General features: G+C 62.2%; 1 protein-coding gene across 1 annotated transcript; it reads left to right on the top strand.

Annotated features, from left to right (window-relative positions):
* Positions 1-2698: 2698 nt before the first annotated feature.
* En2 (engrailed homeobox 2) lies at positions 2699-6866 on the top strand. Its single transcript, XM_048337970.1, has 2 exons — positions 2699-3349; positions 6037-6866. The coding sequence occupies exons 1-2, from the start codon at positions 2707-2709 to the stop codon at positions 6351-6353; spliced, it is 960 nt and encodes a 319-aa protein (XP_048193927.1). The 5' UTR covers positions 2699-2706; the 3' UTR covers positions 6354-6866.
* Positions 6867-14225: the final 7359 nt, after the last annotated feature.

Consider the following 14225-nt stretch of genomic DNA (forward strand, 5'->3'; position numbering starts at 1 on the left):
GAGTCAGCGGTTTCTTTACTTTTCTTTTCCCCCCTTCCTTTTTGGTTTTGAGGCCGAAGGAACGCTAGTGTGTGCCTAGTAAGAAATTGGAGAGGGTATTTCCAGTAGAGAAGAGAGGAGGGAGGGAGGGAGGCAGCAAGAGACCTGGGGCCCGCCTCGAGGGAGGTGTGCTTCTCCCTGTCTCCGGCACACAGACCCTGTCCGAGCCCCGGTGCCCAGTCCCCCGGCCTCTCCTGGGCCACCTGGACGGCTCAGTGACGCAGCCAGGACTCCCTCCCGGCTGCCCCCCTGGTGGGGATCAAGGGACCAGTATAGCACAAACCTGGAAGGCTTGGCCGGAAGGCCAGGGCTCAGCCCCAGCAGCCCTTCCAATCTCCACCCACCCCACAGCAAGCCCAGAGCTTGAGGATGGGAGGAAGCAGGGCACAACTTGCAAGTCTCCAGAGGGCCTGGCAGGCCTCCCTAGTGTGAGGAGACCATGGTTCCCGCTGGCCATGGCCTTTGCCCCCAGCACCCACCTGCCTGCTTACACCTCCACTTGGGGCTCTGCTGGCTGGACCTCACAGTAGTGTGCCCGTGCCTTGCCCAGCCATGCCAACCCGGGGTCTCCCTCTGCTCTCCAGGGCCTTACACTGCCAGCCTGTCCTCCTGCACCCTCAGAAGTGCCTGCTTGGGTCTTTCTCCAAGTTTGTGAAAAGTCCCATCAAAAATGCATTTTAGATGGACAGACAAGCCCGGCCGAAGGAGGGGTTTGGGGGGGAAACCAGAGCAGGCAGGGAGGAGCCTCAGGGAGGAGGAAGAGGGGAAGGGAAGGAGGACCTTGCTGGCCGCACTGCACTGGAGGGATGGATTGGGGGCAAGTAAAGAAAAGAAAGGAGAGGGGACCCTAGGGCCCCCATTTTAACACCCAGTTCTTTTCCTCTTTCAAACTGGCCCTGATCTCCTGGGAAAGTAAAGGATTTTCAAACAAAGAAAATGAGGTGACCAGCCTGGCAGGCTCCTCACCTTTGGGCAGGGCCCTGGACCAGAGTTTGTGGGGGCTGCGGCTGGTGTTCCAGAGCACTTTGCTCCTGGATGGTTTTGAAGGTTCATCTGGATAGGCAGCGGCGCTGCTTCTCCAAAATACATCTAAAAACAAACAAACAAAACAACCACCCTGCGTGCGCCTTTATTTCTCCTTCTGCGAAAGTGCCCCAGTTTGTATTCTCCCGCTGCTGCTCCGGATCTTCCTGGCTGCTTTCTGCGGCCGCCCCGGCGGGGAGGGGAGGCGGAAGCCTGGGTTGTCGCCGCACTGGCCTCCCTGCACACGCACACGCGCACACGCGCACACGCACACGCGCTCACACTTACAGCGGGTGCTTGCGGGAGGAGAGTCCTGCCCACTCCGCGCTGCGTTTTAGCCACAGGACGCCGCCAGGTTACCCCCGTCAAACGTAAGTGACCCTCTCCCCGCCCCGCGCGCGCGGCCAGGAGCGGGGACCACGGCGGCCCCTTTGTATCTCCGCATCTCATTTAACACCACTTATGCGTTTTGTGCAAGGAATTGTGGGATTCGTCCCCCCCACCCCCCCCCACCCCCGGCGCGCGCGATCAACAATATGGAAATGTTCAGAAATCGCAATCTTCCGCCGGCGGGCGGGCGCGTGTCCACCGGAGCGCGCCGGGCGGAGCGGCGCTGCGCGGCCGGCGCGGGGCTCCCCGGAGAGGCCGGGCACCCGCGAGCGAGCGGGCGCCGCGGTCCCGATCGCGGGCCTCGCCGGGCCGGGGGAGCCCCCCGCGCGCCGAGTCCGCGGCGCCCGGCCCCTTTAAGGGAGGGCGGGGCGGCGGGGCGGGGGGGGGGGGGCGGCCGCTCCCGTGGCGGGGCCGCCGCCGGGGGGTCACGTGGGCGCGCGGCGCGGCGGCCATTGGCCCGAGGCACGTGTCCAGGAGACCGGCCCGCGACGTCACTCGCGGGGGCTCGGTTAAAAATAAGAACAAAAATCCCGAGTCCAAGTGTCTCGGGTTGCGCCGAGTGGCCTGGCGGGCTCCGGAGCCCGCGCGGAGGCCGAGCGGCGAGGGCGGGCGCGCGGACCCGCTTCCCGGCCGGCCCCCACCCATGCGCCTCGGGCCGCGGGGCTCGGCGGGGCTCGGCGGGGGCGCGGCCGCTCGCCGCTGGGGCGCCCCGGCCCGCTGCGGGCCGGCGGCCGTGCCGAGGGGGCCCCGAGGCCGGCGGGGCGCAGCTCGGGCCCGCGCGCGGGCCTCCATGTGCGTGCGGGCGGCGGCGGGCGCGCCGAGCGCTCGCGCCCCGCAGCCTCGAGGGCCGGCCGGGACGCGCGCGGGCGGGGGGCGGCCGGGAAGCGGCGGGGGGCCCCGGCGGGCGTGAGGGAGCGAGCGCGGGCGAGCGCCGCCCGCATGAGCGCGGCTCCCGGCCGGGGCGGCCGGGGCGGCCGGGGCGGCGGGGGCGGCGGGGCCGGGGCCGGAGCCGGCGGAGCGCGGGGGCCGGGGGGCGCCCCGGGACCGTGGTGACCGCGCGCGGAGCCGCGGCCCAGCCTCCGGACTCCACCGCGTCCGTCCCGGCGAGCGGGCGGGCGGATCCGAACGCGGCCGCGTCCCGACCGCGGCCGGGCGACTTTGCGGGACCCGCAGCCCTGGCCGCGGCCGCCGCGCACCCTCGGGAGACTCTGCGGGGCGGGCGCGCGGGCGTCCCGCGGGCGCCGGCGGGGCGGCATGGAGGACGGCGAGCCCCAGCCCGGCGCGGCGGGGGCGGCGGGGCCGCGGCAGCCTGAGTCCAGCCCCGGCGGCGGCTCGAGCGGCGGCGACTCGGACACCGGCCGCCGCCGGGCTCCGATGCTGCCCGCGGCCCCGCCGGCGCCGGGCAACCACCCGCACCCGCACCGCGTCACCAACTTCTTCATCGACAACATCCTGCGGCCCGAGTTCGGCCGGCGGAAGGACCCGGGGACGAGCGGCGCGGGCGCGGGCGAAGGCGGCCCCGGCGGCGGCGCGGAGCCGGGCGGCGGGAGCGGCGCCGAGCATCTCCCCGGCTCCAGCGCCCGCGAGTCCCGGCCGAGCCCCGCGTGCGCGCCCGGGGCCGGAGGGGCCGCGCCCGCCGCCGGCGCCGGCGGCGGCGACTCTCCGGGGCACGGGGAAGGCGCCTCCCGGACGCTCGCGCTGCACGGAGGCGCCAAGCGAGGCGGCGACCCCGCGGCTCCCCCGGACGGGGCCCTGAAGGCCCGCGGCTTGGGCGGCGGCGACTTGTCGGTGAGCTCGGACTCGGACAGCTCGCAGGCCGGCGCCACGCTGGGCGCGCAGCCCATGCTCTGGCCGGCCTGGGTCTACTGCACGCGCTACTCGGACCGGCCTTCGTCAGGTGAGTCCCGCCCGGGGACCGCGCCCGGGAGGGGGAGAGCGTCCGCCCCCCCCCCCGCCCCCAGCACAGACCCGCACAAAGAGCGCACCGGACACCCTCGGAGACCTCGGGGGCGCGGGCGGCCGGGACCGGGCGCGCGGGGGCCGGCGGCACGGACTTCCCCGGGACGGCCGTTAGAGAAAGCGCCTCCCCGGCCCCCCCCCCCGCCCCCTCCGCGTCGCGTCTCACTCTCTGCCTCGGTCTCCCTCCTGGGGACGTCTCCACGCTGCCCCTGGGCCTCCGCAGTAGTTTATTTGGGGGAGCAGAGGGATCTGGGGGTGGGGGGAGCCGGGAAGGATGCCCCCAACTAACTCAGCGCAGCCGGGGACGGACGCCCCCCCCCCCGCGCGCCGAGGGAGGAAGGCCGAGCCGGCCCGCGTCCCCCGCCGGCCCACCCCCGGGGAGGGCGCGCGGGAGGGTGTGCTGGGAAGGGCTGGGCACGGAGGCGCCCTCTCCCCTTTGTCACGCCACCCGCTCCGCGGGGAAAGGGCGCAGCGCCCTTGGAGGGCTTCCCCGCCCGCAGGAGGTCTCCACTGCCCCAGCACCCGAGATTCCCCACAAACAGCGCGCCCCCCTCTCCAGGGTTTCCCGGCACCGTGCAAGTGGAAAAGGGGGGCGGCTTTGGGCCCCGCTCAGAGCCGCGGGGCGCGTTTCCAAATGGATCTGAAAACCTCGGGTCCGCGGTGGCGCAGCCACCCACCCCCTGCGCTAGACGTGGGGCTGCGGCCCGACCGCCCGCCATTAGCGAGGCCCCGTGCGCCCTGAGATCTGCCGGCGGACCCCTCTTCTCGCCAGCCCTTGACTAGGGATCGCGGGGTGCTCACTCGTCCCCAGCCCAACTCGGTGGCCTCGGGGCTGCTTTCCTCCGGAAATGCGTATTTCTGATGAACCCCAAATTTCTTCTGCTAGACCTGAAATTTGCTCCATTGTTCTGGCCTCCCTCCTTTGTTAATATTTAATTAACATATAGGCTCACAAAGCACATCGGCTCCGGCAGGGCCGCTTTGTGCCCGGCCCGCGGGCCCCGGCCGGCCCCGCCAAGCCCTGGCGGCCCGGGAGCCGGCGACGTGGCTGCCCTTTCCCGGAACAGCGGGCCTTGCTCGCCCTTCCCTGGGCATTTAAGAAAGGGAGATGGAAAGGGTGCTGGAGCCGGTTGGGTCCTGTTTGCTTTTTGAAGGAAAATCTACCCGGGGAGGACCGGCCGTGTGTGATTTGAGAGGGAATTTCTTCCTCTCGTGCGGTGTGCTGTTGAGCGGTGTGTGCTAGAACGAGAGCCCGGGCCTTCGGAGTTGGAGCTCCTGGAGGGGGGAGTGGAGTTGGAGAAAGCTCCGGGTCAGGTCCGGATGGGCTCCTCGGCCTCTTCCGGTCCCTTCCGCCAGCCCTCCTGTCTTTGGACTGCTGTTCCAAGCCACTCTCCAGCGAGCCAAGCCCAGGCCCTGGCTTGCGTGGGGGGGGGGGGGCACCGCTTGTGCTGGCTTTACAGGCGCAGGCCTAGGAGCTGAACCTTTCTTCCCCCAGCCCCCTGGGGCACCTGGGGGCCCTCTTTCCAGGCTTTCAGGTGCTGGCCGTGCCCAGCCCCGTTGGCAGTGGGGAGTTCTCTGTGCCCATCCTGAACCCCTTGGAGGCCCAGACTCTTCACCCCTGTCCTGGTGCCTTGTCCGCCAGTGGGCCCAGCCTGGCAGGGCGCAGCTTGGCCGGGCGATTCCCTGGCCCGGAAGGAGGGCAGGTCCAGCCCTCTTCAGCCCTTTCCACGGGAGCCTCCATTCCGCTATCCCCCACTTGATCGAAGCACCTCACTTGGGGGAAGGATCCAGATCAAAGGCTGCAACTCCTGGCCTGTGGCCTTTCAGGCCTCTCCCAGGATTTGAACCTCCGAGGCCCCATCTCTGCACCTGCACCTCACTCCTCTCTGCTCCGAGTGACTGGGTCTTCCAACTTGACACCCCAGTGCCAGTCCAGCCCAAACCCCTGCGGCTCCCCAGGGAGTAGAGGTGGGGTTAGAAGTGAGAGCCTTTTGTGGGAAAGCAATCTGGAGGGAGTTTGCGAAGCAGCCCAAGGTCAGCAGTCTGCGGGCAAGCTTCCGTGGGTGAGGGCCGGCCACGGCTAGCGCCTAGCAGGGGCGGCATAAGCCCAAGAAAGGGCACATGCTTCAACCTGGGCCCAGGGGCCACTGGGGGCAGTTGTGAGGGGCTGCTTTGCCCTTCTCTGTGGAGCCCTTGGCTCCCAGCACCCATGGGCCCCTGCTTCTCTACTCTCCCTAGCTCTCCCCCCCCCCCCATTCAGTCAGACTTGCTTACTTCTTCCTCTCCTTGTTCTCAGCCTGGGCCTCCAAAAAGGCTGAGCTGGTGTGTGGGGGTTAGTGGGGGGCAGAAAGTTTTTGTTTGGGGCTTTTATCTTGGGGCCCCCCGTTTGTGAAGTGCCTCTCCAGTGACCCTGACCCTCTTCCCCGCCCCCCTTCCCACCACACACCCGATCTTCCCTTCCCCAGCTCAGCCCCAAGTCCCTCTTTTCCTGCTGTCCAGTCACTTTCCCCCCTCCATTGCATGGCCCCCCTCCTGGGCGCAAGGCGGCCAGCTAGCAGCCTCCCCCCGCCCCCCCCAAACCTCGCCTCGCTTCACCTCACTCATTTCTGCCTCTGCCCGCCCCAGGCCCCAGGTCTCGCAAACCAAAGAAGAAGAACCCCAACAAAGAGGACAAGCGGCCTCGCACGGCCTTCACCGCGGAGCAGCTGCAGAGGCTCAAGGCGGAGTTCCAGACCAACCGCTACCTGACGGAGCAGCGGCGCCAGAGCCTGGCACAGGAGCTCAGCCTCAACGAGTCCCAGATCAAGATCTGGTTCCAGAACAAGCGCGCCAAGATCAAGAAGGCCACGGGCAACAAGAACACCCTGGCGGTGCACCTGATGGCGCAGGGCCTGTACAACCACTCCACCACGGCCAAGGAGGGCAAGTCGGACAGCGAGTAGGGCGGCGGGCGGCGGGCGCCGAGGCCAGGGCTCAGCCCGCGCACACAATGCAATAATTTAAAACAATAACGAAAGGGCCAGTGTATAAAGATTATACCAGCATTATTCGTAAAAATATCGTGTGTTATCTATGGTTCTGCAATATTCTATGTATATATAATTTACAGGTGGTGTAAAATCCAAAATGTCTGACTATAAAATATTTCTAAAGTTTTTTGCGTTTACAGATGATGCTAATTTTATGGATTTTTTTGTTTGTTTTTGCAAAGGGGGCTTCTTAGGGTTTCATCTTTTTTTTTTTTAACCCCCTGAGCTCCATTATGGGACATCGGACACTTTTTTAAATTATTATTTCAAAAGAAGAAAAAAATTTAAAAAAAACCCAACTTGCTGAAGTCCAAAGATTTTTATTGCTGCATTTCACACAACTGTGAACCCAATAAATAGCTCCTATTTGGTCTGAGTTCTGCCACTTGTTTGTGTTGACTTGGTGAGGACCGCAGGAGGCGGGACCAAGCCCCTGGCCTTTCCCAGAGGCCTCCCGAGTTCCTGGCCTGAGTCTGGGGATGGCCTTGAAACGTGACCTCTGGTGACGTGGGTCCCTCCTAGCTGACCCGCTACCGTCTCTGTCCACTGCCTCTGTGAACATCCATCCCCACGCTTCTGTCTGCATCTGTGTCTCTGTCCCCATCACGGTGATTCGCCAGCACCCACTCTCCCACTTCAGGTCTGGCCTGGGCCCCCCCCCACTGCTGGGGCAGCCCCCCCCTTCCTCCCCCCACACGTGTCAGCCACCCTGAAACCCCACAGAGGCCCTTGCCAGTGGGCTAAAGGAGGAATTGGCATTGTCTTCCTTTTCTTCCCATTTCCCTTTTTGTTCCCTTTCCTTTTCCTTTTCTTGGAATGGCCATTTTTGCTGTGGAGAACACTCTTCCAAGATAAGTACGAGTCTGTGTGTGTACGCATGCCTGTGTGTATGCCTGTGCACTGACACACACCAGGCCTGTAGGAGGCCAGAATTCTAGAACCTGTGGCCACTTTGACTTTCAGAGGACTCAGAGCCCTACGGGATCTAGAAGGAAGAAAGTATGTAAATAGTCATTTCGTATCACTTTTTGTCTTTTCTTGTTTTTTTTTTTAAAGAAAATACACATTTTATTTTTTGAAGGTGTGGTACAGTGTAAATTAAATATATTCGATATATTCCCACCAAGAACATATATATATATATATAAATGCCAACACTTTATCTCTCTATATAAAACCCCACACTGTCTTCTGTTTAGTGTATGGGAAAAGGATGTCCGTAGGTCCGGCTGGCCAGGCCCAGCAGCCCCGGGACTGACTCTGGAGATGGGGTCAGCTGCCTCCCAGGACTAAGGGTAGACTTCTCTCTTTGCCTTAAACCTCTTTTATTTTACTGCAACAGTAGTTTCACCTTGTACATAATAGTGTGAACCTTTTTGAAAAGGAACCTATAAGGACGAAAGTTGTCATTGAAAATTCTGTGCATAACCATCTGCTGCTTCGGGAACTCCGTGAAGTGACATGCCTTTTTAGCAGGAAGTAATTTTTTTTTTAGTTTATAAAAACGTGCATTTTACCACTTTCAGTATCAAATATTTATAATCTTATAAGAAATGAATGAATGTTTCTATTTACAACTGTGCTTATCAAAATTGTGAACGTTCCCAGCCCTGCTTTTTTTTGTGTGTGTGTTTAAATTCTTGAAAGTTACATGAAATAAAAAGAAACACCTCTTTATTGTAACATCTTGGCAGTCCCGGGTGGAATGACTCACTTTTCTCTTTCTGAGTTCAGGAACTTCCAGCACCCTTACCCCTCACCCCAAGTTCAGCTACCCTTGCAATCTCAGAGTAGGTTCAGGGCCTGCTTTGTAAAGAGACTGGCATTGTTGTCCTTTTTTTTAATTTTAAAGACAATGACCTTTTTCAATATATTGCATGGAAACACAGAACACCCAAAATTACACTTTTTTTTTTTTTGGTCGGTCATGGGGCTTGAACTCAGGGCCTGGGCGCTGTTCCTGAGCTCTTTTGCCCAAAGCTAGCGCTCCGCCACTTTGAGCCACAGCTCCATTTCCTAGGCCCACATTTTGTCACCGGGAGGAACAGTTGGGGGAAAAAAAGATAGCTGCTCCCCCATTACGGAATTCTTCAATGGAGGCAATGCACAACAGGTGGCCGCCCTCCCCCGCCCTCCCTCCCCTCCCGCGCGCCCGCTCCGCCCGCGCGCCGTGGGTAGGGCTCGGTGGGAACTTCCACTCGCTCTCCTCCGATGGCCACTTGGTTTCCACCTGGCTGTCGCGTTCGCTTCACAAAACCAGGGCTTCTCCGGGAGTTGCGGGGCGATCGCGGCGCGCGCGCGCAGGCCCGGCCGCCGGCTCCGCTTCCCAACTCTCCGGATTGGAAGGGAAAGAAAAAACCAAACCCAACCCAAGGTTTCCTTCCGGGGAGACGAAGCTCCCGCCGCTGGGGTCGGGGCCCCTCGGCGGCCGCGGGCGGCCTGCCTGGCCGGCGGTGGCGGCCGGGGCCGCGGGTCGGGCCGGAGCCGGAGCGGCGCCGGGCGTCCGAGGGGGACCCGCGTCCACGTCCACGGGCCCGCGGCTGGACGGGTTTCCGGGCCGGTGCCCGCCTGCTCGGCCCCGCTCTCACCGGTGCGCCCCGGGCCGCCTTCCCCGGGCGCCGCGCCCCCGTCCGCGCGCCGCGGGGCCCGCCCTGGGGACGCACGGCCTCCGCTGCCCGTGGGCCGCTCAACTCCGGCGGAGCCCCGAACCCGGGGGGCCCTGGCGGGCCGGCCGAGGGGTGCGCACGGGGACCCCCCCCCCCCCGCTCCTCCGCGCTGGCCCCGGGGTCGCCGCTGGAAGCGGGTTTCCCGCTTGGCCGGGCCGGGGCGGCGGGGAGCCCGGCGGGGAGGCGGGGCTCCGCTCGGCGCCATCCGCCCGCCGCGGGTTGAACGTCCGGGCGCCGGGGCGGCTCCCCAAGCGCCCGGTTCCACCGAAAACCACAGCCCGCGGAGGCGCGGGACGACCCGACACAAAGAGCCCGGCGCGGCCCCCCGCACCGACGCCGCCCGGCGCCCCTCGGAGCCGGGCCCGGGAGCCGGCGGGGCCGTGGGGCTCCGGACACGGGCGTGGGGTCCCCCGGGGGGGGGGGGCCTGGACGCCGGCGGGCGGGGCGGGGCGGGAAGCACGTGGGCCCTCGCGGGCCGGTCACCCCGGGCACCTCCGCGCGCGCACCCCGCGGGCTCCCGGGAAGGCAAAGGCCGCTCCCGCCCCGGCCCGGAGCGCTGGGAGGAGACACCAACAGACGTCATTATAATTATTATTACTATTATTATTATTATTATCATGTTACCCCCGTCACCATCACCGCTGGCCTCCGTGGGCACGGGGAGGCCCGGAAGGCCGAGGACCCCGGGGAGGCGCGGGCCTGGGCCGCCGCGGGCAGGGCTCCCCCGGAGAGCCCCCGGTGTCCCGGGAAGGCCCGGCTGCGGGTCGGCGGGTCCGAGGGCCCCGACTCCTCCGGACACCCAGCTCCGGATCTCCCCGCAGCTCCGCCGCCCCGGCCCCGGCCCCGGCCCCGGCCCCGGCCCCGGGCGGGGACTGCGTCTTCCGGGTGAGCAGCACCCTTCGCGGAGAGCACGTCCGGAGGAAACCCGGCCCCGCCCCGCCCCGCCCCGCCCCCCATCGGCCTCCACCCCGAGTTTGGCCGTGGGGTCCCCGCGCCGCCGCGCGCCCGCCCGCTCGGGGTTCGCGCCGCCCGCCGGGCCCTTTGTCTGGGAGGGACGGTGCCGCGCGGCCTCGCTCCTCCTCTCCCGGCCCCGGCCCCCTCCACTAACTTCCTTTCTTCCTTTCTCCTTTCTCCGCGCCTTGGATGGGTAATCACAGGCCCCGGGGCCCGCCGAGGTGGGGGGGGGGGCGCACCTCCTCCAGCCCCAAACCCGGGGCCCCCGGCTCTGCGAACTTTGCCCTCCCACTCTCAGCTCCGGGCTGACGGTGCCACCGCTCTGCTCCTCCTGGTGGTGCCATTCTGACCGTTTCCCCCGAGTTTTAAACTCGTAGTAAAACCCCAAGTTTTTAAAATCGTGGCGAAATACGCAGAACGCAGTCGACCGCCCTAACCACTCCCCACGCGCACCCCGAGCACCCACAACCGTCCCGCCGCCCGCCTCCCAATCCTTTCCAGCTCACACGACGGAAATTCTGTTCCTCCTGAAGACTGCCCCCCCATGTTACCACCCAGCCCCCGACACGAACCCTCCCGCTTCCTGCCTCCAGGGTTTTGGAGGTGCAAGCATCTCCTCAGACCATCACTGTACCACCACAAGGAAGGCCCCCCCCCTCCAAAGGAGCACCCCCACTGTAACGAGCTCCACTGTGCCTTCCCCTGCTAAAAATCTCCAGATGAAAATTGGGAACCACTCAGAGACCCCCTAGGAACGATGGGCCTGGCCCTCCCCGGTGGCGTCGTGGGGGTGGGTGGGGAGATGGGAGCCTGCAAAGAAAGCCGTGGGCCGAGCTGGCTCCCAGACAGCCCCGAGGAGGGGCGTCGGGGCGCGTGAGTTCCACGGCCTTCCCGCAGACTCTCCCATCGTGCCCGGAGCGCGGAGCCGGGGTGGGTCTGTGCGAAGCAGCAGTCTTGTTGTTTCACCGTGACTTTTGTTTTGTTTTACTCAGTTATTATTGGTGCGGAGGATTAGACCCCAGGCCTTGCACACGCCCTGCCGGGGGGAGCACACCAGACACCACAGACACACCCGCCTCCTGCGCGCTCCCTGGGCTGAGGGCGGCAGACTCCCTGAGAGCCAGCCATTCTTCCTCACACAGAAAGAGCATCCACCTAATGGGCCTCACGCCAGGGCTTATTGTGAGCTAATGAACGGCGGAAGTGAGCAGAATAGGCTCAGCAACCCGAAGGCTGCAGGTGAGCCCTGTTCCTGGGGGGGGGCGGGGGGAGGGGGGCCCCCCACACAGGTGAGCTGGAGCGTCCCACCGCGCTGGGTTCTACTAATCAGTGAAGCAGCTACGCAGTTGTTCAGGCAAAAGTTAGGGAGAGGATTGACTGTGAGAGGCATTATCCACGACGGGAGAGAAAGTAGGACAGTTAGGGAGGATGGGAGGGGGGTGGTGGAAAACAATACTGCCAGTAGTTCCATACTTTCTAGCAGTTTCCTGAAATACCAGCCCCCATTCTTTCTAAAATTGCTAGTGATGTGCTTTGTTAGTGTAGGGCGCAAGTATACACACCCTCTTCGTTCAGTTCAGGTGTTTTGGATTTTTTTTTTTTAACGTGCAAGCTAGGTTGGAACCCGGGGTCTTTTCCATGCTAAGCATACCTCTGACCATTGTAAGGTGTGTGTGTGTGTGTGTGTGTGTGTGTGTGTGTGTGTGTAGAGAGAGAGAGAGAGAGGGAAGGGGGAGAGAGAGGGGGGGTGTCTCATGGGCTTTCCTGAGTGGACTGTCTTTAAACCATGATCTTCAGATCTCAGCTGCCTACCGAGCTAGAGTTACGGGCGTGAGAGCCCCGAGGCTCATGTCTCTGACCATTGAGCACAGTCCCCCCTCCTTTCAGGAGGACCCTCCAACCCCTTGTTCTTAACCTCACAATACACAAGACATTCTGCCTTGGGTTTGTACAAAAGCCCACAGCTTTGCATACACCCTGTTTCTCCTTGCAAACCATAATTGCCACCTTGTCCAGAAACAGCCATGGTGAAGGGCCCCGGTGAGCTAGGAATGTTACAGTGAGTGTGTGTGTGTGTGTGAGAGAGAGAGAGACACCCACAGAATCTGTGCATACCCCTCAAATCAGGCCACCCCACCTTGCAACCCTTCCTTCGAGAACGAATGGGCGTCCTCGTGATGGGATGAGCTATTTTGTCTAAATAGTAAAGGGCCTAAGTAACCCTCTTAAATTAATTGCTGTTCCTATAGCTAAAAGCATAACAGGCTTTGATTACATGCTAGCTAGAATGAAACATAATCCCGAGTTAATTATGTGAAGATAATTTTATAATTATATCATTCAATTTAAGAAGCAATGCATTGTTAACCTCCAATTTTAACAGGAGTGAGGATTCAAAATAAAAAAAAAGGTCATCAATCTGCACCTTTCAAAAGCCTCTCAGGCAGATGGTGGGGAGCAGTATCTACCTGTGTACCCACAGAAAAAGAGGGCAAGGCAGGGGGGTTTCAGACAAAAGGGGGCCGGGGAGGTGAGATTTCCCAGCACCGACTCTCTCAAACGCTGAAGACACTCATCTGCATTTCTATTCTGTGCAGCTTGTATGTGGAAGCAACGTCCTATAGTCCCACTTGTAAGCCCACCAAGAATACCTCCCCCTCCCCCTCTCCCTCCTCCTCCCCTCCCTCCCCGCTTTCTTTTTTCTTGTGCCTCTACTGGGGCTTGAATTCAGGGCCTGGACACTGTTGTTGCTTAGCTGTTTCACTCAAAGTTGGTGTAGTACCACTTGAACCATAGCCACTTGTGGCTTTTTTTGTGTTTCACTGGAGATGAATGTCTCTGGACTCTCCTGCCCAGATCCATGGGCTAGGATTACAGGGTAAGGGACTGTCCGCCGCCCCCCCCCACACCCCCCAGGCTGGGAATTGCAGCCTGTGAGTGGGTTCTTGAGGTGTTGGTCATAGCCCTACCAGCTCTACAGGTGTCTCAAATACCTGTGTGCCTGACAGGCACTCTGCCACGGTGCTCTCTCCTCTCCCCCCCCTCCCTCCCTCCTTCCCTAGCCCTTAAGCTCTGCGGGCGGAGGCTTCCTGCGGAACTGAAGGCAGCTGGGTAGCTGTAGTTGGGGCTGACTTGAGGCCATCATTCCAAGCAGTTGTGCAGAGCAGAAAGGCCTTCATACCCCCAGGTCTGCATGAAGGTCAAATGTTCTGGCTCCTCTCGGGTGTTCAAAGTCCAAGTGGACTCCAGAACATCAAACTGCAGGGGGAAATACCTTTTCTGCAGAGACCAGAGCGCCTTTTGGACGTCAAGCCCCACAGAACTAAACAGCGTGTCGGAGGAAGAGCGCATTCAAGTCTACTTGGAGTCACAGACCCCAGCCAGCTGGGTCCCTCACACTCCGGTCCACGCCGGCCTTCCAGCCTGATGCCCAGTAGGCCCACGCGAGGCCAGAGGTCACAGACACGTTTCCACGCAGGTGAGAACATCCATCGGGGACCAAACGCCAGTGTCACCCTGGCCGTCGCTGCTCCTCGGAGATTTGCAGCCCCCAGCCCAGCCCCTCTCCCTTCCCCCCACGGGGGATTTCATTCGCACTTTTTTTTTTTTTTAAAAATGCTTCCTAGTCAAACTTGAATATGCAATGAGCCGCTGGAGCTTTGTGGCGGAAATATAATTAAACTGGTGAAAGGTGTAAAAGATAGAGAATGGGATGACATCAGGCTGATTTCACACTTGGCAGTCGGATAGCTGGGCCCAAGCCGTGCTCTCGCCACGCAAGGCAGATCAAAGTGCCCCGCCACTGCTAAAAAGGCAAAAGGAGACTTAACTATGCTAATCCCCAGGACAAATATATTTTAATCTTGTTAGAATACAAGTTAATGCTGCAGTGCAGGGGCTGAACTTGGTCCGGCAGTTAGAGACCCCGTTTTATTTTAGCGATGAATGAGGTAGACCTCTTGGTTTATTCATCGGTAAGAAAAGTAAATTTACAAAACGAACCCCTCTTTGCCATTGCCTCCGTCACCCCCATCTTGAGTTTTCCTGACTGGCGGGGGGGGGGGTCGTGGGAGTCCCGAGTCTCCCCCCTCCCCCCCCACCGTGGATCTGGACGGTCCCGAGGTGCAGAACAACCCTCCCCAGTCTTTCTGTAGAGGGCCCTGAC

The sequence above is a fragment of the Perognathus longimembris genome, chromosome 2, assembly GCF_023159225.1.
Source record: "Perognathus longimembris pacificus isolate PPM17 chromosome 2, ASM2315922v1, whole genome shotgun sequence".
Lineage (NCBI taxonomy): Eukaryota > Metazoa > Chordata > Mammalia > Rodentia > Heteromyidae > Perognathus > Perognathus longimembris.

Excerpts from the sequence above, each read along its gene's own strand:
- En2 (XM_048337970.1), top strand. The coding sequence starts at position 2,707 with ATGGAGGACGGCGAGCCCCAGCCCGGCGCGGCGGGGGCGGCGGGGCCG. Across the intron at positions 3,350-6,036 it reads CTCGGACCGGCCTTCGTCAG|GCCCCAGGTCTCGCAAACCA; the intron begins GTGAGTCCCGCC and ends TGCCCGCCCCAG.